We start from the raw sequence: 24,776 nt of genomic DNA, 5'->3' as shown, positions 1-24,776 counted from the left end.
GCATAAATGACCAAATCAAGCAAAAAGACACAAAAGGACCACACAGCCAAAAGCTCCCATTGTGTTTTCTCTGGACTAAAAGCTTTCTTTGTGCTTCACAACAGGAAGGAGAACTTTAGTGGACTTTCAGGCAGCACAGTCATCCAACTGTGTGGGATTTATCCAGATATTGTTTAATCACTTTGACAATGTTTCCACCTTTTGAAGATTATTTATCATTAATCATGTAGCCATCGACGATAATCTATATATTCACATATGGCGTGTTTTTCTGTTCTTATGCTGCACAAATGCTACAAATCTGTTTTATTACTTTAGGTATTTTGGAAATACACAGGGTTTTTTGGTACAGCAAAAAGAACTTTAGTTTGAAAAGTTCTAATCCCTTTTTTTTTCTTCATATTTTACTTCCCATGAGTGAGATTTTGTTGTAATCCATCAAAATGGTATTATTCAAAAAATTGAAAAAAAAAAAAGAAAAGAAAAAAAAAAAGGTTCTTGGGCCCTTAATGTTTTTGCTTTGGATTTTTGATGCTTTTTCGCTCGGCTCATCACAAAAACAGTTTGTTCCCATTTCNTCAGGGAAGTGTTGCAGGTTTTACTAGACAGTCTACAAAGGAGTGTTGCTGTGCGTGTGTGTGAGCTGTAGCAGTGCAGCTCTGCATGCATGTCCTCCAGCGTGGTAATTTCCCACCGGATTTTCCTCTTTTCCCTCCTCTCCGCTCGGCTCTTCACCGCTCATCATTAGGATGGACTTTATGTCATTTCTTACTTCAGCGCTTCTCTCCGGGCCAGAGAGAGGTGTTGGTGAACAAAGCTTCATTTTTTTAATATTTTTTTTTTGCTATCTTTCCTTCTCCTGTCTCCCTCATTGCATGTCTCCACTCTACATCAAATCACTTGGCTCCTGGGCCAGCATAGCTCACCGTACTGCTGGGCGTTCAAGGATATTTTTTTTGTTTGTTTTGCTTCATGTTTTTTTGTTTTGTTTTGTTTTACTCTGTTATCATGAACTCAATGTTTTCAAGTAAAATTAAAAAATATACATATACAAGATTGCAAAGAAGAATTATGGATATCCCAAAGCATTTTATAGAGTGCACAGTATTTCAAATTTATCGTCATTTTACTACCAACAATATTTGATTGTTACTTTGTTAAATATTTCAGAAAGAGTTCGAGACAAATTTGGTACTTTCCGAAATATGGATAAGACTTCTCACTATCCGAGTTTCATGTTGCAACGAAGCTAAAAACAAAAAACTGTAAAGCTACGTACATCATTATTTATCACTAATCATGAAGCCATCGACGTTAATCTATATATTCACATATGGTGTGTTTTTCTGTTCTTATGCCGCACAAATGCTCACAATCTATCTGGCTACAAATCTGTTTTATTATTTTACGTATTTTGGAAATACACAGGGTTTTTTGGTACAGCAAAAAGAACTTTACTGTGAAAAGTTCTAATCCCTATTTTTTTTTTTTCATATTTTACTTCCCATGAGTGAGATTTTGTTGTAATCCATCAAAATGGTATTATTCAAAAAATTGGAGAAAAAAAAAAAAAAAAAAGGTTCTTGGGCCCTTAATGTTTTTGCTTTGGATTTTTGATGCTTTTTCGCTCAGCTCATCACAAAAACACAGTTTGTTCCCATTTCATTTCATGAATCTGTGAAACACACTTTTAAAAAACAGATTTGTATTTTTTTTTTTTTTCCTTGACATGATCATTTCCAATCAACTATTTGCTGAAAATTTGGCAGACAACTAAAAGATGGTGCATGGAAGATCTTTATCAGATTTCAAGACCTGATTTTCCACTGCTGTTCATCATCTGTAAATATCTATATCTATGAGCTTGCGCAGTCTGGTCAGGAGCTGGACAGAAGACGGAAAAAAGCAGCCAAAGTCCAAGGAGAAAACTTTTAAAACCGAAAAGCCCAAAAAACTAACAATCAAACCCACTTCCGTAGATTACTAGAAATTTTTCAATTTGGTAACAAATTATAAGAGTTCAAAGGTTGTTTCAAAATTATACACAGTACTTATACAATATAATCTCATGGCAAAACGCTCAAAACTGAGTTGTAGTTTCCCCAAGATATATAGTTCAAAATAAACCGTCACAAGCTGTAGGCTGGAGTAGTTTTCTGTTCTGCCCTTAGAGCAAATGAATAAAAGCCAAAATCAGTCAAGTTCTTGCATCTGCACTTTCTAACTTTTGCTGATTTGTGGCTAAATCTGTAAAAGTAAATCTGTAAAATCTGTAAAATTAACCCCTCAGGATATTCTGATCACTTGTTGTTTCTGAAAAATTCCGTACATTACAATGTATACATTATTATTATCATTAGTATTTAAAGCAAAAATATGCAGTGTTGGCAGATTTATTTTTCTTTGATTTATTTTTGGGATTTTTTTTTTAAATTTGACATTTAGCTAATATAGAAATATTGTTAAAAACCATCTTATTTCTATTTATCCCATTAAACATTAGTCTAAATCTGTATGACAGCTTTTGTGCCATTATATCCTTCACCTCACTGTGATCTATTGTTTTTTTTTTTGTTTGTTTTTTTACCCAATCCATGTCAGCCAAATCACAACTGATTATATCTTCTCTCTGTAATTTCTGTTGTCAGCGGCTTTAAGTTATATCTGTGTGTATGCACCTTTCCTTCAATATGTGCCTAATTTTATATTAAGTTTATATTTTGTAATATTTCCATACTATATATGATTAAAAAGTATATATATCGCAAGTAAAACTAAAGGGAAAGTGCTGTAATTCTGTGTTGTGCATAGTGTTTTTGTATGATTGAGGTTCAGCTGTTTATGATGTTCCACAATGATAAATATTGCATTAATCAATTTATTAATAAATGTATTTGCTTCAGTTGCTGCCTCTGACTGTGTGTCTGTTGCCTGTAATGCAGAGACTGACGTTGCGCTGGCAATAAAACTCAATTCCTCTCGGAAAAGTGACTGAAAAAGAAGCTGAGGCTTTAAATCTGCTTACATTTATTTTGTATTTTAAAAAAATGACTATTTCAGCCAGATTGTAAGCAAGTTTTATTTCAAAGAGTTGAAAGCATTTTTGGGTTGTACGATTCGGAACATAGACAAAATATGGCCTGTTCTTTATTTCATGAAGAACTACAGTATCTAGAATATCACATAGTATGTATTTGCTTCTGTGTGATAAGTGGACTGTTTAAATGAATGAATAATTTCCCGCTGCTTGTCCAAACCTTAAGCATCACCTCTCTTCTTGGACACAGCAGATTGAACAGGATAATTGAAGAAGCTTTGATCTCTCGAATCGACTTCCTGTTTCAATCTAGTGGTTGTATATCCTCAGATGTCTACAGGCGTGGGCATTCACTCCTTGCACCTTGGTGCTTTAAAAGTGGGGCTGTTGATTAGGAAAAAAAAAGTGAGAACTGCTGCTGTGTTCACACTTATCAATCGTAAACGACAGAATGGCAAAATATGCGTTTTGCTTTGTGCTTGCTTGATTCCACGTTTGCGATGTGGGTGGAGTGAAAAATGGAAGAAAGGCTAGAGAGTTGGCAGCTCTGATTGGTGCTAACTTGACAGAAGTGGACTTTTTAGGGAAGCCAAACATGCTGCTGGCATTGTGATGGTATGTGGTTGCTTTGCTGCGACTTAATTTAACTGTTGGAACATTTAATTTTGGAAAATGTCCAGCAATCAGTTAATCGGTTTTAGGTCAAAACTCACCTGGGTTATGCAGCAGGACGATAATCCAAAGATATCAACACATTTCTGAATAACTCCATAAACAAAAAGCTAAATGAAGATTTTGAAGTGACCCAGTCAAAGTTATATGACAGTTTACCCTCCCATATGGGTAAATTGAAGCCCAAATACTTTCTTCCTGCCTCCAAGTGGCCCAACCAGTTAAATCAAGGGAGCAATTACTTCTTCAGACTGGTTGAGGCTGTTTTGGATCATTTGTTTCCCTTAGGATTGGAAACCAAATTAAAATAAATATGATGCCCTAAAACATTTTTAGCAAGAACAAGAAAACTGTGAGGGGGAGTAGATACTTTTTCACATCGCTGTAGGCCTTACGTTTTGCACACTTTGATTCAAGAAACAAGTCTCGGTGTGACGTTAAGGATCTGGAAGCGACATAAAATATCACAAGAGACAAAAATTGAGCGATCAGTGCATTTTTATTTTTTCATCACAGTACAAAAATAAATTAAAATAAGCAGAAACATACTAAAAAAAAAAGTTTAAATTACAGCAACTGCTTTCTTTTTTGTCATTTTCCTTTTTTTTTTAAAAAAAAAAAAAGAAAAAAAAAGAACGACTTTATCGAACAGCATGTACACCTTCCTCCCACCGAGTCCTGGTACCACTGCGTATGGTTGCTGTTTGCCAAGTTATCCAACACATTCTTCTGTACAAATAAACGCTGCAGCTTACATACACTCAGCCATGCATTCTCGCACACATACACACACACACGCACACACAAACCTGCAGCTCATTGAGCAAATCCTTTTTGAAGTTTTTAAATCACTGTTTTATCTACAAACGACAAGATACAGAAAAAGAATCCGACAGAAATATTTCAACTATCAATTTAGTCTTTTTTTTTTTCCTTCTTCATGTTTTATAAGCTTATAAACAACTAGTGAACAATGCAAGTGAAGAAACATGGCACATTTCAAGCTGAGAGGGGGGGGAAATGATTTAGTCTGTTTCAACCCGACCTTCCTGCCTGGTCTGAAGAAAACCCAAAAGAGCTAAAACAGAAATAACACGGATTGCTATTTGGAAAAGCGCAGCCCCGCACTTTTTGATTCCCACCGTCTCCTTAATCGGGAGACGACGATTCATACAAGATATCTTCAATAGGTGATCTTTAGATACATATATAGACTGCAGCTGTTATCTGCTTCTGATATGTGGAGCATCAGGTTGGGTTTCTTGAAGTTAAAAAAAATAAAATAAAATCTCAAAGCTGTGTAGTTTTGGCATGGTGACAATGGAGGCTGCAAATGGTGTTGGTGATGGTCAGATTAAACGCAGGTTTCGATAAATGGGCCCAAAACATAAACAAACCAGCTCAATCTTCATTCTCACCAAGGATAAGCGCGCCTCCTGCACCAACAACCCCTTCCTCTGAGAGTCCTTCCCTTTCTCATCACTCCAATGTGCCCAACTGAATAAATACCTAAACGGCAATAAGTTAGATGTTGGGATAAGTTGCCTCAACGTCCAGTGTCTCAGTAGTGTTTTCCTCAATGATATGGCACCGTAAGAACATTTTTAATGCTGAAGCATGAGCACAAGAGTGGCTGCAACACAACCCGTCGACAGAAAAAGTACAAAGAAACTTTTTTTTTTTCTTCCCTGGTAAATAAATAGCCTTATTTTAGCAAGCAGAGATAAATAAAACTAGCGTCACTTTGTTCACAGCATTCTCTTAACGCAGATGCAGTCGGTTCGCAAATCAAGTAAAAGGAAGAAACATAATAATCCTAATAATTATAATAATAATAATAATAATAATAATAATAATAACAGCTCCTGGAGGCTTCGTAAAATTGCATGGCACACGTGCAAAATGTTACATTTCTAAGTAGAAAAAGAAAACTTGTTGGAAAACAAAGCAATAAATAAAGCCCCGTGGAGCAAAAACATCCATGAACATGTTGTCTTTCATTTTTTTTTTTTTTCCTTTTTCCTTTTTGTCAAATAATGTAAGTCCTTCTGAACACACGATATTCATCGTCCAGTTTTTTTTTTGTTTGTTTGTTTTTTTTCGTTTTGCTTTTTCTTTTTTCTTTTTTTTTATCAAAAGTTCAACAAAGCAGGGCTGAATGTCCACTGACAGACCCCTCCAAACCCCCCTCACCCCCGGCCATTCTACCTCACCACCCTTAATAAAACTCAGGCTCCGATTGGGCTCTCTGTCCTCTGACAGTCAGATATGCATCGCCGCAGGAAAAAGAAGAAGAAGAAGAAGAAGAAGAAGAAAAAAAAGACAAAAACATCCGTGTCAGTGGAGGGGATGTCCCAGAGAGGCAGCGGGAGTTGCCTTGTTCATCCGTGGAGCATGAAGCAATCCAGTCAGGCGATGGCCCTCACCCTCCTGCAGTAGGCAGTGCACATCACATCGTCAAACAGTCAGAAGGTCACTGGTGGGCAGCTGCAGCTTCAGTCCTGTTCACATTCATTGCTGCAGCTTTTTCATACAGTTTTTTTTTTTGTTCTTTTTTTTTTGTCTTGTATTTTATATAATTATGCTTATCTAACAGTTGGTAAAGAACTCACCCAAATCTGGCGTTTGTTTTTTTGTTTTGTTTTGTTTTTTCTTTCGTAACGTGTATATACAGTGTTTATAAATCATCTCTAAATTCTTTCAGTTTTGCCTCCCAAGAAATCTGATAATCCTTCATAAAGGTCTTCAACAAGATGTCTTTCTGAAGGTCATTCAAGGCTTTTATTATTTTATTTTTTTTTGGACAATTGTGCAGTGTGTACTAAAAAAAGAAAGAAAAAATGAGGGAGATGGACTATTCTAAAATAATATAATCCTGTTCCAGAAGCTGGAAGTCGTGTCTTTTAAGACTGGACACAGAACCTGAGACATGGATCACGCTGCAGCTGAGGTTTTCATTTTATATCTCCATGGGAATCTCTTTTTCCCTTGTGGAAATCCTTAATTCTCTCTGCCATTCTTTGGTATTTTTTCACACAGGCTGCCAGCGGCGAAACCTATTGGGTGGCACATAATATGTAAATCAGTGCTGAGGTGCTGCACTAAAAAGTGCTGATAAAGCATCCCGTGATAAGAAAAAACCTCGAGTATCGATTTTCAAGTCTTGCCACGGCAGCCGTACGTCTTCTGTGGCCTCCAGCACGACGGAGGCAGGATGATCCTGCGTTCAACTCCATCCACCTTCCCTGTCGACTCTTCACCGTTTTGGCGAAAAGCATCCTAAAGCTTTTTTGTTTGCTCTGGCAATGGGTTTTCTGAAATGTAGACCAAACTGTTTAAAGTCTGAAGGACCTTCAGAAAGCCTGAAGTGTTAATCAAGACCATGAAACGATTTACAAGAGAGCAAAAGAAATCTGAAGAATCAAAGAATGACTCGTGTACAATCCAGTATAATAAGTCTTAAAAAAAAAAAAAAAAAAGCCTTCATTCTTGGGTTCACATTATTTGCAAGTTTGAAAATAGATTTTGGCCCTGACATTTACAAGCAAAAAAAAAAAAAGTACTGTTCTTGGGGGAGCATTGTGATCCTTTCAGTATATGCAAATATTAAACCAAATGTCAAAACTGCTTCATACAAATATGGAACACTCCCTCGTGTAACCTGGCGTCACGGCAGTTTGGACAGTAGTGAATAAATAGCATCATTGATCATTTCTTAAAAGATGTCAAAATGCCAGACTGGAGTTAACCCCCTCCTCCTCCTCCCCATCTCCTCCCCCCACCCCCAGCATCCCCTCACCGGTCCAGGCCAATGAGCAGGCGGCTCCTCTCCTCCTCCTTCTGGCTCTCGTTCTTCAGGTCGGCAAACACCTGAGTGAAGTAGTGGGGATCGGAGTTGATCTGGAGCATCTTGGCGCTCATCAGGTTGATGATGGACAGGCACCGGTCCCAGAAGGTCTCCTTGGAGCTCTCCACCAGGAAGGGCTTGAGCGGATAGGAGATCTCGTTGCCCATGTAGGAGTAGGACAGGTAGAGGCAGGTGAGGAGGACGGCCTGCAGCTCGTGCTCCGTGGCCACCTCGGAGGAGACCACGTCGCGGCACAGCATGTAGACGAAGACCACGTTGGCCGGCGTGATGAAGCCCTGGTCCTGCCAGCCCTGCAGCAGCAGGGAGCGGTCTACGCTGCGCAGCCACAGCACCGGGTCAGTGGGGGAGAGGTGCTTCAGGCGGTAGCAGCGCCGGCACAGGAACTCCCCCAGGCAGCGCAGCAGCTCGCTGGTGGAGGCCTGAACGATCACTCTCTTTGGGGTGCCGGGGGCCACATTGGAGTTAGTCAGTGGGGCCTTCTTGACCGAGGATGTCGTGTTGTTGGAGCTCTTGCTGAGAGCCGGGCTGCTCTGATCCTGGGTGAAGCTGGACAGATTAGCGCAGGACTGCGACTTCTTCAGGTTCTCGTTGTTCAGGTGGGACACGTTGTTCTGGTACGTGGCGTTGGGCTGCACCTTCTTGGAGCTCTTCTTCTTGGCCGACACCGCCACGATCCGCTTCCATGGCAGCACGTTGATGAGCGAGTGGCGCTTCAGGTTCTTGTCTTTGGCGTTCTTGCTGTTCTGCACGGCCGTGTAGTGGCCCACGGTGGCGGGGCCGTCTTCAAAGAGCGCCGCCTTCCGGTAGCTGGGGGACAGAGACAGAACGGTTCCCATGGCGGCTGGTAGGAGGCGTCCAGGAGCGTCAGGGTCAAAGGTCTGAGCTCTTTGAGGGGGTATCTATCACCTGGACAGCCTGCACCTCCTGGAAGCAGAAACATAGTTGGTAAAGATATATATATAAGGAGTCATTCTCCAGTCATTGGGCTCATTTTAGATAACATCACAGCTCTCTGCTCTGTAAAACTCTATCAGATATCTTCAGAGTGGTTTTATACCTCAGGATGTTAGAAGCATTGATTTGAATCTCTAAGAGGCAGAATGCATCATAAGCCACCAGAAGGCATTGCGCTGCTTATGAACAGTCCCCCCACCCCCCACATTTCACATTTGGTCACATAATGAACCAACACAATGTAATCAAATAAAAGGTAAATTACACACTTAGGATCTGGATTACAGGGCTTAAAGTTAAAAACCTAGAAACTGTTGAATGTGTTTGTACTAAACCCTGTTTTCCCTAAAAAAAAAAAAAAAAAAATTAAAAAAATTTAAAATAAACAACAATACAAGTTACGTTCATGAATAACTAAATTATTGCCAATTAGTACCTTGCGGAAACCACGTTTTGCTGCAATTGGAGTTGTGATTATTTTGTTCTATATCTGCAGCAGCTATGCGAAATCTTGTCAATTTTCCTTTCCACAATACCTCAACATCAGTCCCCTTGGATGGACAGCATCCATAAAAACGTATTCTGAGGCCCGGTATTAAGGCATGGACTTTGACTATTCTGAATACACAGGTGAAGCTCCAGTGTCAATGTTTTCATATTTTGTTGTTTTCCATTCACCTAACAACTTGATCATACCTCCTTGTGCCTTATAAAGCAAAACAATCCCACAGCATGATGCTGCCATCACTATATTTTGCAGTTGGATTCAGGGTGATGCCAGTAAGAGTGCCCTACATGTCTTGTGGCAAAATGTAGATGGGAATTTGTACCGCTTTCCTTTTCCTTGTCATCCCCCACTGTCCCACTGTAATTCTGGCTGTATGTTTATGGCTCTGATGCTGCTGGAAGGCGAAGCTCCTCTCCAGTCTGTAGTCTTTGGCAGCTTGTAACAGGTTTTCTTCCATGACTGCTAGTATTAAGCCCCCTCCATCTTCACAGCCATTCTGAAGAGTGAAGCATCCCCACACCAAGATATTCCCGCAAGCACCACGTTTCACCGTGGGTATCCAGAGTGATACCTGGTGTTAATGTTTCTATTTTTTTTTCTTTCTAAAGATTAACTTGCTGAGGATGTCGTTTTATAACCCAACCTGCTTTAACTTCACCTGACATGCCCGCTGTGTTATCTAATGTCCACGACGCTGTTTGTCCACTAATGTTCTCTAAAGAACCTCTGAGGCCTTCATACAGAACAGCTGGATTTATTGTGAGACTGATGAACACAAACTTAGACTTTTTTTTATTATTATTATTTGACGATGTCTGGATGCGGCCGTAGCGCGTTTCAGTAAAGTGGGCTTGAATACATAGTTTAAATGTTTTCTTTTTAGTCATTTTGAAATCCAAAAATAATTTCCCTTCCGTTTCAAAAAAAAAAAAACGGTGGATTTGAGCTACACGGATGATTGAAGATGGATCCATAATCCATAATTTACAGTGTGAGATTTATGGCGGACGGCTCAGAGTGAATCATGCGTCTCCCCCATCCCCCGCACTAAGATGGACGGCCGGACCGTAAACACCATTTTAGTAATAATAATAATTTTTTAAAAAAAGGTGAAGGAGGTCGACTTTTATCCAGTATTGAGCCACAAATAATAATAATAAAAAAAGCCAAGGTCACATTTGTATTTCCTCTCAATTAAAACCCACTAAACACGCTGAATATTGGATCACCTCCCCCTCACCCCCCTTTCCCCCTTCCTCCACTTCCTCCCTCCCTCACTGCAGCGTTAAAGACCCTCGATCCAACAAGCTTCGTTCCTTCATCATATCATCATCATCTTCATCATGTTGTCAACCATGATTACCGGCTCCTGAGGTGCGGGAGAAATACCAGAACATCCCTTTTTTTTCATGTGTGATATTAGCGGATTAACGTTGCAGGGATGAGGAGCTGCGTGCATGCTGCGCTCTCCGTGGTGCTGAATTTGTGCGACCAAGACAGATCTGTCGCTCTGATAGGCGGTGGCTCACAAATAGAGACGTTATTATTATTACTCTTTTTCTCTCCCCACCCCGTCTGTTACTCTACAACATACACAGATACATTTACCACCATTGTGCTCATTTTGATTACACTTAAATTATTATGTTTTGTTCATTAGAAATAATAAGTGCGCATTTCTCGTTCTCAAGAAGAGGAATCCACAAATCCGTTCTACTCAACCAGCGGCTACAGGCTTTTTTTCTTTTCTTTTTTTTTCCCTGCGCAAGGATTACATCAAGAAAGCAAACAAACTCACCAGATCTCCAGCTCAATGATTTGAAAGATGACGGCCTTCCTTAGAATGACGCGTTTGAAAAATATTAAACCATCTCGAACAGAGTAATTGCAGCAAATAAAAAAAAAATAATCCGAGATGATCCAGAGAGAGAGAGAGGGGGGGGGAGAGAGAGAGAGAGAGAGAGGAAAGAAAGAAAGCACAACAGATGCAGGCAGCGTAATAAACTGGCCTGGTTGTCGGCAGTGTGCAGACGGTGCCGGGCTGTTGTGGAATGGACGCTCAGATGAAGGTGTGCTCCTGGTCCCGATGGCCGCGAGATGCGGGATGCAGCGCGAGCTGATGTTGTGATCTGTGATGGTTGACGCAAAGGCGTAGCTGCGGCCGCCGCGGATCGCGAGGATCTGCGATGAAACGGCGCCCCCTCCTGGCGGGCGTCGAGACTGACTTTTCCAGAAACCCAAAGAGATCGGGACTTTAGGGTTAGCAGCGGCGGTATATGGGCGACATGAGCGGCATGGAGATCGGCTATTAACTTCCAGTTTTGTATATAATTTTCTCCCAATGCGTCACATGTTATTGGAGTAAAATGCACTGTATTTTGTTGTTTAAAGTGACAAAATGCAAAAAAGGTTCAGTTAAATACTTTCACAAAACACTACTATCTCAAATTGTTCCCCCCAAATAATGTGGAGCACATTGTCCGCTCCTGTTGTTGTGTTTAACAGAATTGTGAAACCACAATGGCCTGGTACTGACTTATCAATCACTTTATTTAAGAAAATATAATTATTGGTATAAGTCACTCAGATAAAGTCTTTTATGCTTTTTTATGTTCTTTTTTTTCCTTTTTGCATTTCAAGTGGACCAAGATAATATTTCAACGAGTGTGTTTCTTAGTTCAAATGTATTTCTCTGGTCTTTCAAGAAAAGTAGATGAATAAGAACCCGCCTGTTTCTTAGTTCAAATGTATTTCTCTGGTCTTTCAAGAAAAGTAGATGAATAAGAACCCGCCTAATAAACATAATTAAAGAATTATTTCAATGACCATTGTTTGCCCCCACTTTATACATCAAATGTGTTTTGAAAAGAGGCAGACAAATATGGTGTGAGGTTTGTCTTTTCCAGTTTCTTGCACAACAAAGGTCAGAGCAGCTAAAGAAATTAAGGTAGCTCATGTTCTCTTCAAACTCACAGATTATATATATAAGAAATGTAAGGATATCACAAATAAGCCTATAAGTACATTTGTCTTCAATGCTGATTTTGAAGACTTGGAATCGCTGGGGGGACCTGTTCAACCAATATACTACATTTCCCGAAGTGCACTAAGTCACGCCTAGCGCAGAGCACACTGACGTCAGCCCGCCAAGAGACGTATTCGCCGCACGTACTTTTCATTCAAGTAGTATTTGAATAAGGAAGATGGCGGCCGCAGCAGTGGTTGAATTCCAGAGAGCTCAGTCTCTCATTAGCACGGACCGGAATGCGTCTATTGACATCCTTCATTCAATCGGTGGGTGTTTATTTCCCTCTTCCGTTAGACCCGGTTCCTCTGAACCTGTTTGTTCCGTGTTTCTCCGTGACTGTCGGAGGCTTTCCAGCAGCTTGAACCGGCGCTGTGCCGTGCTGACTCACTGCTGAACCGATAGCAGCTGGACGTTAGCTCCGTAGCGGCTCAGCTCTCTCTTTAGGCCCATGGTTCCCATGTGTCCCCCAGCAGTCGTAAAAGACGGACTTCTTTTCAAGAACTTTGCTCGTTTTCGTGGTATTTCCTCACAGCATATAGGTTCTGTGTCCAAGTATCCCGTTTGAAGGGCCAGTGCTGCGGCTAGCGTTATTAGCCTGTTGTAATGTTGAGCACAGTGAAATCAGCTCCATGATTAGGAAAGGCAAACACTCACCGACTTATCTCTGGGACATTTATTAGCAACTTGTTTAAAATCGGCTTGTAAGTCAGCAAGTTCAAATCGGACACATTTTCCTAACGTTATATATCAGAAGGTAATATGTGTCTGTAGACATGGCGGTCAATAATTTGCCCTGTCACACCTGCCAAATAACTGTCAACTAGTCTCTGCTCTGTTTACTTCAGGACCCATTATGTTCAATCTGACTCTGATTCTGAACAGATTAGCCGGATAATCTGTGAGTCAGTTAGCACACTTTTAAGAAGCATTAAGTTCAACATAAATCATTTTATATTGAAATATATGAGCCAACTTTAAGAAAAAAATAGTTTTTTTCTAAACGTGGACAATTAAAGCTAGTTGAATTCAACTCCACGACTGTCTTGGGGAAATGTACTTAAAGTAATTTTAAATAAGTTGTCAGAAAATGACACTTTGATGACAAATTCTTTAAAGTAATTCTTTATCATCTGCTTATAGTCTGTGTAAGGAAACGTAGTGGTCTGCCAAAGGCTTCTTTGAGTTGTTTTCCTTGGCATTGGGTTTTCTAATCTGCCATATTTCATGTAACTGGCTCAAACTGCAATCAGAACTAAAATCAATGCAAATATTGTAACACAAAGTGTTTAGAAAATAAAATGGCATTTAGGCATTTTCTGACTGTATCGCCGTAAATTGATATGAAATAGTTTATACTGGTTTGGCACACTGACACAGCTTCAGTAATGAGATGGGAGGCGGCGGAGGTACACATTGGGGGTCACATTTTATGTAGATCCCAACCCCAGAATCAATAAAGTGTGTACTTTCCAGAAACTTGTGATACTGCTTACTTCTGTAAAGCAACCAGCTGCAGCCCCATTTCGGAAGGCTGTTAGGGACCAGGGTTTATGCGCTTCAGAGAAATTGCTTCGTTAGTTTTGTTTTTAATCAGTCCTCTTCATTAACGTTTCTGTTTTTAAAACAGTGAGACGAGACGTTCAGGAGAACGATGAGGAGGCCGTTAGGGTTAAAGAGCAAAGCATCCTGGAGCTGGGAACACTCCTGGCAAAGACGGGGCAGGCTGCAGGTAATGTTTTTGTTTAATGTTTGTAATAGTTGTTGAAGTGAATTTAGTTTTAGATTTTGCCTCCAAATGATTACAAAATAACCCCCACAATCACTTAAAAAGTTCTTTAAAATAATTTTGTTTTCCAAGTTTGCTCTAATTTTGAATTGTCTGGCTATTTACGTACTACCTTTAAAAGGAAACCAAAGGTGCTGAACTATAAAGTTTTGACGGTTCTCATCTTTCTGCAGAGCTCGGAGGCTTGTTGAAGTTTGTGAGACCGTTCCTGATTTCCATCAGCAAAGCCAAGGCGGCCAGACTCGTCCGCTCTCTGCTGGACCTTTTCCTGGACATGGAGGCAGCGACCGGGCAGGAGGTGGAGCTGTGTCTGGAATGCATCGAGTGGGCAAAGGCAGAGAAGCGGACCTTCCTACGACAGGCTCTGGAGGTCAGTACGTCTAAAGTAGCGGGTGCATCGAGCGGCACCTAATCCATCCTCAACCGCACTTTTCTATGTGAATTTGTAACTTTACTCAGTAAGAGAAGATGTATCTCTCTTTATTTGACTTTTTGTATCTAGTGAACCTGATTCCAGGACGCAGTGACCAAAACCTGATCGCTGAGTACTCCTACAATAATGAAACAATTCCTGCCAAAATATTAAGTTACTCTGAACTAATTGCTTTTGTTTTTTATTTCCGCTTTCTGTACAAACGTGAAGGGGCTTCGGAGGGGATCGGTTCTTAAAACGCGGTGGCTCAAGGGAGCGGGAAAGGTTTCCATCTTAAAGTGAAAGTCGTCATTAAATAAGACTGTTTATATCATGGCAAATGAATGATAAAACCTGGAGCTTGTACACATGTGATGAAACAGCCTGTAAGCAATATCTGATGACTGCTGCTGGACGTCTTGGCCAAGCTGTCACATCTAACTCTGGCATTAAGAAACGGTCGGAGTTTTTATTTGACAAAGGGAATATCTCAGTTTTTTTTCCATTTATCTTGTTGAAAAGAGCTGTGGCAGTGTTTAATTTAAAGATGGTGAAATTAATGTTTACTGTCGCTCCACATTTATGGATCTGAATTGAAGTGGCGAACAGAGGAACTTGAAGTGAAATGACTTTCATGTAGAGATGTGATGTACTGTCCCATCGGCCATAGATGGAAATCAGACAATTTTATTCTTGATGAGATCCGGTTAGCTGTTTAAAAACAACAATTTTTAAAATTATAAAATGAGTAGCTGTTTAATTATCTTTTTATGATAAATAACATATTTATGTTGTAAAACCTGAAATCCTTAAACTACAGTTTGGTTAAAAAAAGTAATTATATAAGGCCCTGTGTCTAAGCAGCTCATTCAAAGCATACACTAGTTGTTGTTGTTTTTTTTTTTCTAGATGCTGCGATGTTTAACTTTTGTTCTTTTCTGAATTTTAATATAAAAAAATGATGTTTGTTGTAAATATCAATGTAACACTGATATTGTTACCAAAAAAATGTTGCAAATTATGAGTTATTCATAATTTTCCAGTGGATTCCATTTTATTTCTGAATTAAGTGAAGTCTATTTTCTGAATCCTTTCATTTCCTGTTGATATTAGAAAGTTTTACCAGAGTTCTGAGCTTTTGACTTCATCTAGTTATTCGGATGAAGTCCGATGAAGTTGTTTTTTTGTGTTTATACTTTCTTGTCTTTATTTGTCACGTTTTCCCTTTGCAGCTTACTCTTAAATGCACATAACGTAACTGAAATAATTTTTTCTTTTTTTTTCTTTTTTTTTTTTGATGGCCACTGACCTTCAGTTCACCTCTTGGAATGTAAGAGGTCTGAATAAACTTGTCAAACTGAGACAGGTGATGAAAAAGGATTCAGCAATTAAAAGCTAAGATAGTAGCTTTTAATTTTCACGTTTAAAGATCCAAATCTTTAAACGTGAACATTTGAGAACCCCGGTTCTATGAAATGAAGGTCAGCCCAACATTTTCAGCGGTTTGGCTTGGCGTTTTCTCCGTGGCTCATTTTAACATTCTCTCCGATTTCAGGCTCGGCTGATCTCCCTCTATTTTGATACCCAAAGATACCAGGAGGCCTTGGCTCTTGGTGAGTTTTGTTGCTTACTCGATGTGGTGTTTTTAGGATCCGCCTATCGCATAATAATCACCTTTTTTTCTTATGTTGAGCAGATTAAAACAGAGAAACAAGCAGCATGTTCATATCTGTGTGTCACAGTTTTGTAGTAATGTTCAACACTTGGTGGGCATGACTTTGACTCGGTCTCGCTCTCCTTCCTCCAGGCTCCCAGCTGCTGCAGGAGCTGAAGAAGATGGACGACAAAGCGCTCCTCGTCGAGGTCCAGCTGCTCGAAAGCAAGACATACCACGCTCTCAGTAACCTGCCCAAGGCCCGCGCCGCCCTGACCTCGGCCAGAACCACGGCGAACGCCATTTATTGTCCCCCAAAGCTCCAGGCGACGCTGGACATGCAGTCAGGTCAGATGGGAATCGAGCTGATGCTTCAAAATCTCTGATGGCTTAAAAGAAATGTTTCATTTTTGGCGATTAAAACCGATCTAATCGTCACAACTGCTTGCTAGAAACTGTCTGAAGCAGCTCTAGATTATTTCTTACTCGCGCGATTTCCCAATTTCGGGATAGTTTATGTCAACGTTTCAGTTTTTCTCCTCTTTAAAAGCAAGAACAAGAACATCATACCTATGAACACACCAAAGGTGAAAGGTCCCTGCTGGTTTCGGTGTAACTTTACAGTTTAAACGAGCCTCATCCGGCTTTGTGGACGTTTCACACTTCACGGAGGTTTATGTCTCTTACTGTGACCGTAAAACGCTTCATGTCGCGCTGTGTCATGTCTTGCTGCAGGGATCATTCACGCGGCAGAGGAGAAGGACTGGAAGACGGCCTACTCCTACTTCTTTGAGGCCTTCGAGGGTTACGACTCCATCGACAGCCCCAGAGCCATTACGGCGCTCAAATACATGCTGCTGTGCAAAATTGTGCTCAGCTCGTGAGTACTTCTGCATCTTAAAGTGTCAATTTTTACTGAGATAAATGTCTGGAATTCACTTTTGAAATTGGAACCATAAATTAGCCTTTTTGTTTGGTTTAGACCTGAGGAGGTACAAGCGCTGGTCAGCGGCAAACTGGCCCTGCGATATGCCGGGCGTCAGGTACGTACCGAATCGAGAGATTTTTATTTATTTATTTATTTCCATTTTTTCCATATGTAACAGTGTTAATCAAAAGGTCTGATTAATGCTGAATGTGTTGGTGTGGATTCTTTGTCATCCAGGACTCTACAATCCTGATAGATTTGACCTTCTTTTTTTTTGTTTCCAGGAGACGTTTTACTTCTTGTTCTAACATTTTATTCCTTGTTGTTTGTTTGAACCTGAGGGAATCTTCTCCGGTTTGTTTTGTTTGTTTTCTCGTTTAACATCGACGTTTTCATGACCTCAATGCAATCCTTGTTTAGTTCTCGGAATTTAAAATCTGTTTGTGGTTAAAACGAACATTCAGTGTCAACAACACGGTGTCCGCCCAAAGCAGCTTTAACTGTTCCACTTTTTGTCACCTTACAACCACAAACTTCAGCAGCATCTGGCATAATTTTATGTATCACTTCATGATTGTGAAGTGGAAGGAAGTGTTTTTTAAAGTTACATAATGAAGATGCATTTCCACAGCAGCAACCATAACCAAGAACTGCTCAACATTTCCTACTGCGTAATTTGCTCTTAGTGTAAATCCAGTTTTTCTGTGAAGGCCTCGAAGATTTGTTAGAGTAAAAACGGCAGCATGAAGACCAAAGAATGGAGTTTAAAATATGTTTTATAAAACATATCTCAATCGTTGAGATGTGCTCAGTGCGTCATTTGAAAACTACAAACCTAGGAAGACACGAGCCTTCACCTGAACTCACCATATTTCCCCACCACACTTTTTAGAAATTTCATCTGTATGCTTTTTCTTTCACTTCTCCTGATTTGCACTGCTTTGTGTTAGTGTGTCGCATAAAATCCCATTAAAATACAATAAAGTTTGTATTTAAAATGTGACAAAACTTGGATAATTTCAATAAGTATGGATAGTTTTGAAGAAGTGCATCGTCATCAGTTTAGATTTTTTTTGTTGTTTCACTCCTAATATTATTTTTTCCCCCCTGCATATCTTGATTAGTGTGGAAAAGCATTTTTGTGTTTCTAGACTTGATTCCCTGTCCCTGAATGTCTTTTTTTTTTTCTCTCCTCTGTGAAATGCAGTTGTTTGCATGTAAACATGAAAAGCAAACGCAGCACAGAATGATCTGCTAAACGAGTTTCAACTGTAAACGGAGCCTAAGTTGGCACTGAAGCATTTTCTGTCTTCTTGTGTTTAGACAGATGCACTGAAATGTGTTGCACAGGCCAGCAAGAACAGATCATTAGCAGATTTTGAAAAGGTAAGAAATATCTTCCACCTTTTATATTCTTTCTTTATAAATCAGTCTCAGGACTGTTTTGCTTTCAGTTTGACCTCAGCTTTGTTTCCTGGATTCAACTGGGGAAGAAAAGGGAACTTTCTGACCTTTACAAAGTTGTTCATTAAGTACAGATTTATACCTTCTGATTTGAGTCGGTTTTTAATCCGACAAACCATTTTGTCTTTCAGGCGCTGACAGAGTACAAAGCAGAGCTTAGAGACGATCCGATCATTAACATTCACCTGGCCAAGCTGTACGACAGTCTGCTAGAACAAAACCTCATTCGAGTCATTGAGCCTTTTTCCAGAGTACAGGTAAGAACTCTACAAATGCTTGATTACGTCACTTTTCAGTGAGAAAAGTATGTTGCGAGTCACCGGGTGTGGTGTTGATTTGTAATAAACCTCTGAATTAAGAGTGATGCCTCTTCCAGCCTTGTTAATCTACTTTTGCAACAACAGCTCCTTCTAGTTCCTTGATCATGCAGTATTTTGAGTTAGTCCCAACACAATACAGCTTGGTTACTGTTTTTTACTTTTAAGGCACTGTATACTATATCCATTTGTTTTTTTTTCTTTTTTCTTTCCTTTTTACTTAATTTTTGGGTTTAAGGCACCTTGTTTTTTTTTGTGTGTTTTTTGAAATGTTTGATTTATTTGCCTCGCTGTCTCATTTCAGATAGCACACATATCAGATCTTATCAAATTATCAAAGGTAAGTTTCAGCAAAAACAATTAACTGTTCACATTTAAATTAAAATCTGTGATTTGTCTTAAAAATGTACTGTTTTTTTTTTTTTCTTTCATCATTAAAGGGTGATGTTGAGAGGAAGTTATCACAGATGATTCTGGACAAAAAGTTTCACGGTAACTTAACTTGTCCGGTTTAATGTTGCACCGACTCTGTCAGAGCAGCAGCCTTCAGTGGTGTGACATACTTTTCCCAACGCTCCTCCAGGAATCCTCGACCAAGGTGAAGGTGTCTTAATCATATTTGAAGAGCCTCCGGTGGACAAAACGTACGAAGCAGCCTTGGAAACAATCCAGAACATGAGCAAAGTCGTGGACTCGCTTTACAACAAAGCCAAGAAGCTGACATAGGTGAGGAGACGTTGGATAAGAAACCCCAATTCTGTCTGTTTTTAGGTTCTTTGTTTTAAATGTTTTCGTCTCTCTCGTTCTCAGAGCCGACTAGCCCCCCCGCCCCCGCTGGCCGTGAGATGGAAGAACTGCGTTGTGTGTGCGTGTGCGTGTGTGTGTGTTTTGACCAGCATGTGTAACGTTTTTATTTTTAAAGGGGACAAACGAGGGAGAGAAACAAACAGGATTCCCCCCATCCTTGATTTTCAAACGGACAGTTTCATCACTTGTTTGTTTTTTTCCTTCCTGATTTTGATAACTCTTCAGGATTCTGTACAACAGTCAACGGCCAACTCAGGCCATCAGGGAATATTGTATAAGTGCATAAAAAAACAAAAAAAAAAACAACAGAGATTAACAATAGGTGTAGGATCACATATATGTTTATATCTGCTGTAAGGCTGGTCCTGCCAAGCCTTCAGCTGACTCCATTGCAACCTCACAGGTGCAACATCGACCTCTGCGGCCTTTTGCTTCGCAACCTGCAGAGCAAGGCCTCCGTTTTATTTCTATTTTATTTTTATTTTTTTTTCTCTCCATATCCTTCAGAAGCGAGCTGGCACATTTGTTATTCCTTCAGGATGCCAACAGTTGACCTCCCCTCTCTATTTCAGCTTTATATAATTTGGTTTCTAGTTTGTGTTTTTGCCGAAGGAAAAAATCACATTGTTGCCACATATCTGCACCCTCCGCCCCTCCCAGACACGTTTTTAAGTTTTCCGAACAGACAGTACGCCATTTCACCAACAGTGCCACCTTTTTTTGGCGCTTCGGTTTGCCTCAAACGTTTGGGTGCAAAATGAAATCGCAGGGTAGAAGTGGAGTTGTTTCCATCGCCTCTGAAAGTCTGCGGGTTTTCCCAAGTGAACACTTCTCCATCGTTAGTTCTTAGCACTAGCCCAGTCTGCTAGTAACCAAACTATTTGTATGAGTTTGATTTGGTTCTTTCTTTCTTTTTTTTTTTTTTTTCTCTCTCTTATAAAGACATTTTCAAAAATAAATATTTTGTATTTTAACAGTTGTCTTGTCTTTTCCCACAAAATAGACACAAAAGGTTTGATATTACCTACTACCACTAAGATTTTTGACAGTGGCCTTCAGTTGACTTAAAAAAACAACTTCTCTTTAAAAATGACCTGGTTACATCTTCAGATTTATGTTGGTAGAAAGTGAAGACGATCATCCAGTGAAGAAAATGTGGGACGACGATGGCAGAATTACCAAGAATTGGATGTCCATCAAAGTTGATGGGAAGACTGAAAAAACCAGTCATGGATGCTCCCAGGAGGCCTAACGCTGTACTTGATTTGTCTTGGAAGGCATTAAACACAAAATAATGTATCAGAAAGCAATATTAAATGAGCTGCAGGAATTTCTTGTGAGCCCCTACTACATGTGAAGAATGTACTGTATTTCCAGGCAATCCTAGGTTGGCGATATGAAAGGGATTTCTTTAGTATAATATCTAAGCCCAGCTAAATTCAGAAAAGGGAACATTTGATTTGAAGTCACCCAAAAGCAAGTGGTAAAATACAGGTCCTTCTCAAAAAATTAGCATATTGTGACAAAGTTCATTCTTTTCCATAATGTAATGATAAAAATTAAACTCATATTTTAGATTCATTGCACACCAACTGAAATATTTCAGGTCTTTTATTGTTTTAATACTGATGATTTGTGTATTTTGGGATTTTGGGTTTTCATGAGCTGTATGCCAAAATTTTCCATTACATTATGGAAAATAATGATCTTTATCACAATATGCTAATTTTTTTAGAATGACTTGTATGTTTTGGTCTGACAAAACCAAGGTTATGTCAGACCAGACCAGCTCTAATACCAATAGTTGTATTTGACACAAACACATTCCTATACCCAGTAGCAAAGCTATTCCCCAAAGTATGGCAGCATCATGCCTTGGGGATTTTTCTTTAGTTTTTCTTTCTTTTTCTTTTGACATAGCTGGAGGGAATTACAAATTCAGGTTCTCCTACAAATTTAAGATAAAGATTAAGTTAATTTAAGGTTGGCTACAACCCAAAGCATACATCCAAACCAAAAAGCCTTAGGAAAACAGTTCTGGAGTGGCTCGGAAGTTTAAAGTGGGATGAAAACTTCTTCAAGCAATTTGTTTACAACTTGATGACAATGTTTGCATACTAAACCATGATGGAGCAAAAAAAAAAAAAAAAAAAGAAATTGGCTAAAAAAAATGGCCTTTTTTGTGCAAAGTACATTCATTTTAGCAGTAGTCATGGTAATCAATATTTAAAAAATATATATCTGCAATTCAAAATAAGATAACCAATGTTCAATAGGGTGTACTTAAACGCCCTTAAACTAACTCAAAATGTCTGCAGTTAAGAAATTGCCACACATAATATGGCGACGACCTTGACGTATGACCCGGACTTTCCGTCTGCTGTAATATACGTACGTAGTGACGTTCGGCCACGTACTCTAATCCCGCCTCCGGTTCGTCACTCATTTCTGTACGTTTTACATTTGTTTCTGTAGTCTTTTTTTTTTTTGTCTACGAAAATCTGATGTCCAGTTAAATCCAACAAAAATGGCGACACGGGTGAGTTTATTTTGACAAGTTTATTGGAACTCCGACACCAATATACAGCGAAGGAAAAAATACATAAAAGTACACCATACTATTTTAAAACGGGAAGTTTTAAAATGAGCCTGCACAGCATTAGCCAGAGTAGCAGGATCAGTTGTCATTCTGAAGTTCCGGAAGAAGAATCTTATGACCAGTCTGCCGTTAATGGTTGGTTCTGCTATTGGTTTATAGGTTAAAATGACCAAACACCAGAGAGTTGCTTTATCTTCCAATACGATAATATTTCCGAGAAACAATGTACCCGTCTTTGATGTGTAAATGCTGCTGAATAGTGAATGTAGCCCCGGTGTTTACAAGGTAAAATGAAGGAAGTGCCATTGAATTTAATGGCTGCATAAGGGTGCTTCATCTCAATCTGAAAGTTTTAATTGAAATGTTTTTTTAACGCTTTTCAGTACACATCTTTTATATTTTTCTCCATGTTATTTCGCTAGCAGATTTCAATCCGACGTTCCAACAATTTCAACTTTACACTTGAAAATACAATTTACACCTGCTGAGGAAGTCTTGTTTAAAGTTAAACATAAACTGAGGACCACAGCAAGCATGTGGAAGCACACGCTCCAAGTCAGATGAGACCAGAAATGAACTTTTTGATCCACATGCAAAACTAAAACTGGTGTCGGGAGTTTAGAACCTAACTGCAAAATGTAGTTTTTGGGAGTTAACCTAAATGGAGTTAGGCCACAAAACAAAACAATATACTAAGCTTGAAGCATCCTTCCATGCATCCTTATATTGAAACATGATGGTGGCAGAAAGATGCTGTGGGGATAGTGAAGCAAGGGAGCTAGTCATTGTTGAAGGTAATATGAATGTAGGCAATATTAAGAAAATCTGTGAGCGATTACAAATGACTCAAGACTGGTAAAGAATATTGTTTGGATAAAGCTTATTTTTGTATTGGAATTGCCTGAATTCCCTTGAGAATCCCTCGTAACACTTGAACAATTTTTGTTCATGCAGTAGACACCATCCACTCCAGAATATGGCATCTTTTTGTGCAGAAAAGGTCGCTCTCCTTGTATTTACTCATGACAAGTTTTGAGCGTAACATTTGGATATGTGGATCTCTGCAAATCTCACTCGTAGACACACGAGAGGAGCTTTACCTTTGACCTCTACCAAACAACATTGAGACAGTCTCACGGGGAGTTTGCTGCTCTCTGTTGACGCAACCGGCATTTCTGTGCTTTTGCTCACAGAAACATTTGTCCTGGATTAATGAACCAAACCATCGCTGATGATTGTCACAGAGCTTGTTATCTTTGCGTGGAACTAAAATTAGTGTGACAACCTAAAACATTTAAAGGTGCAAAAGCAGCATTTAGATTTCTTGGCTAAGTCTTTTAAAAGTGATATTAAATTCTCAGTGGAAATATCAGTAAGTCGTGGTTATTCCTGTCTTTCTTTCAGACCATGAAGGCAGTGAGGTGCCCTACAGACGACCTCTCCCTGACCAACCGCGTCGTGATCAGTGAAAAGGAGCCGAACTTGGAAGAGTAAGTGAGATGTTTTTTTTTTGTTTTTTTTTTTTCCTGATGCATCACAGCTGGTTAACTTTTTCACCCGGCATAAAATCCATTCAGGGATAAGCAGTATAAACAGTGTTGAATTGTAACTTTATGAAACATGCCAGTGGAGCTGAGTGTGTTGACTTTAGATCTAAATCTTACCAATCAGCTGACGACAGACGGAGGGGGCAGATTGAACGATTACGACGAGTTTTACAATATTTGAAATAATCCTCTCATGTTTGTACAGGCGGTGGGCAACGCCATGTTGCTGCACTTCACACCAAGCTGTTTGCTTTTTTTATCGGTACTTCAGGGGCTGATTCTAAAATAGCTTGATTTAATTTTTACTGGAAGGTTTAAAGGAATAATCCCACATCCGACAGGAATGAGGATAATGCCTTAAATCTCCTTTAGCGTCTCGATTTTAGCCATCAAAAATCGAAAGTCCTTTCGATAAAGGCATTACACATAAGACTGATGTATTTATTCATTTTGTCTCTATTAATGTCAATTATTGTGGCTTCCGGTTAAAATAAAGTTTCTCGTGATACGATGAGCGGTTGACTTAAAAGTTGCCCAGCAGACAGTGACAATATTTGATTTGATCTTTTTAAACCAAATTACTGAAATAAAAATTCAGTAAAACAACAACAACAACAAAAAAACCCACTTGCCTTTGTTTTTTTTTAACCGCTGTACCTGATTGTTTGTCGTTGTTTGTGTTGTGCCTGCAGACATGTGGTCGTGTCCAATAACAAACAGGAGTTTGTGTTTACCACTAAGAGACATAACGAAGTGAGCGTCGGCTCCATCGCTTTCAGCCTGCCGCAGGTACGGCTCACGTGTTTCACTCCCCCGCCTACATGCTGCCTGACTGCGTCTGGCCTGTACAGTTAACCCTGCAAAGAATGTCCTAAAGTTTGACTTAAAAAAAACAAAAAACAAAACAGTTTTTGAATTTGTTCAAAGGACAAATGTGTGAATTGTCTTGCATGGGCCTCTTTTGTCTCAATCTGTCTGTTCCTGCTTTTTTCCCCCTGTTTTTCTCTGCCCGCTCTTCCTCTGTCTAAAACACTGGCAGCAACAGGACTCAGGTACTACTGCAACCTCCTCGCGACGAGGAATGTTGAGCTCTGAAAACATGCTCTAGTCATCTTTTTTTATTTCTTTTTTCCTGCTAGAAATAACTGGCAATCCCGTGCATGTTTAATTTATTTTATTTCCATCATGACAAATA

The 24,776-nt window shown here is 39.5% G+C and overlaps 3 protein-coding genes across 4 annotated transcripts in view; 2 read left to right on the top strand and 1 right to left on the bottom strand.

Moving 5' to 3' along the window:
- Nucleotides 1-4,333: 4,333 nt before the first annotated feature.
- cdk5r1b (cyclin dependent kinase 5, regulatory subunit 1b (p35)) lies at nucleotides 4,334-11,175 on the bottom strand. Of its 2 annotated transcripts, XM_007572299.2 has the most exons (3): nucleotides 10,838-11,175; nucleotides 7,509-8,501; nucleotides 4,334-6,139 (listed from the first exon to the last, which is right to left on the bottom strand). In XM_007572299.2, exons 2-3 carry the CDS (start codon nucleotides 8,411-8,413, stop codon nucleotides 6,118-6,120), a joined length of 927 nt encoding a protein of 308 aa, XP_007572361.1. In that variant the 5' UTR covers nucleotides 8,414-8,501; nucleotides 10,838-11,175; the 3' UTR covers nucleotides 4,334-6,117. The 2 variants fall into 2 exon arrangements, with proteins under 2 accessions (XP_007572361.1, XP_007572368.1); XM_007572306.2 differs by lacking the exon at nucleotides 4,334-6,139 and having other exon boundaries at nucleotides 7,505-8,501.
- Nucleotides 11,176-12,214: 1,039 nt separating this feature from the next.
- psmd11b (proteasome 26S subunit, non-ATPase 11b) lies at nucleotides 12,215-20,409 on the top strand. The gene is made up of 13 exons (XM_007572288.2): nucleotides 12,215-12,333; nucleotides 13,695-13,796; nucleotides 14,027-14,223; nucleotides 15,821-15,878; nucleotides 16,073-16,267; nucleotides 16,655-16,799; nucleotides 16,902-16,962; nucleotides 18,171-18,233; nucleotides 18,443-18,568; nucleotides 18,933-18,968; nucleotides 19,069-19,120; nucleotides 19,212-19,354; nucleotides 19,439-20,409. The coding sequence occupies exons 1-12, from the start codon at nucleotides 12,243-12,245 to the stop codon at nucleotides 19,352-19,354; spliced, it is 1,269 nt and encodes a 422-aa protein (XP_007572350.1). The 5' UTR covers nucleotides 12,215-12,242; the 3' UTR covers nucleotides 19,439-20,409.
- A 1,724-nt stretch (nucleotides 20,410-22,133) lies between these two features.
- The window catches only part of LOC103151978 (vesicle-fusing ATPase-like), a 22,851-nt gene continuing 20,208 nt past the window's right edge, over nucleotides 22,134-24,776 (top strand). The window contains exons 1-3 of the mRNA XM_016660855.1: nucleotides 22,134-22,169; nucleotides 23,439-23,524; nucleotides 24,274-24,381. Of these exons, the coding sequence (XP_016516341.1) occupies nucleotides 22,149-22,169; nucleotides 23,439-23,524; nucleotides 24,274-24,381 (215 nt within the window). The 5' untranslated portion in view covers nucleotides 22,134-22,148. The remainder of the gene's footprint in view (nucleotides 22,170-23,438; nucleotides 23,525-24,273; nucleotides 24,382-24,776) is intronic.

The sequence above is a fragment of the Poecilia formosa genome, unplaced genomic scaffold (assembly GCF_000485575.1).
Source record: "Poecilia formosa unplaced genomic scaffold, Poecilia_formosa-5.1.2 Scaffold7, whole genome shotgun sequence".
NCBI classification, from domain to species: domain Eukaryota; kingdom Metazoa; phylum Chordata; class Actinopteri; order Cyprinodontiformes; family Poeciliidae; genus Poecilia; species Poecilia formosa.
The sequence above is the reverse complement of the archived record's forward strand: the minus strand, read 5'-3'. Positions and strand labels throughout refer to the sequence as shown.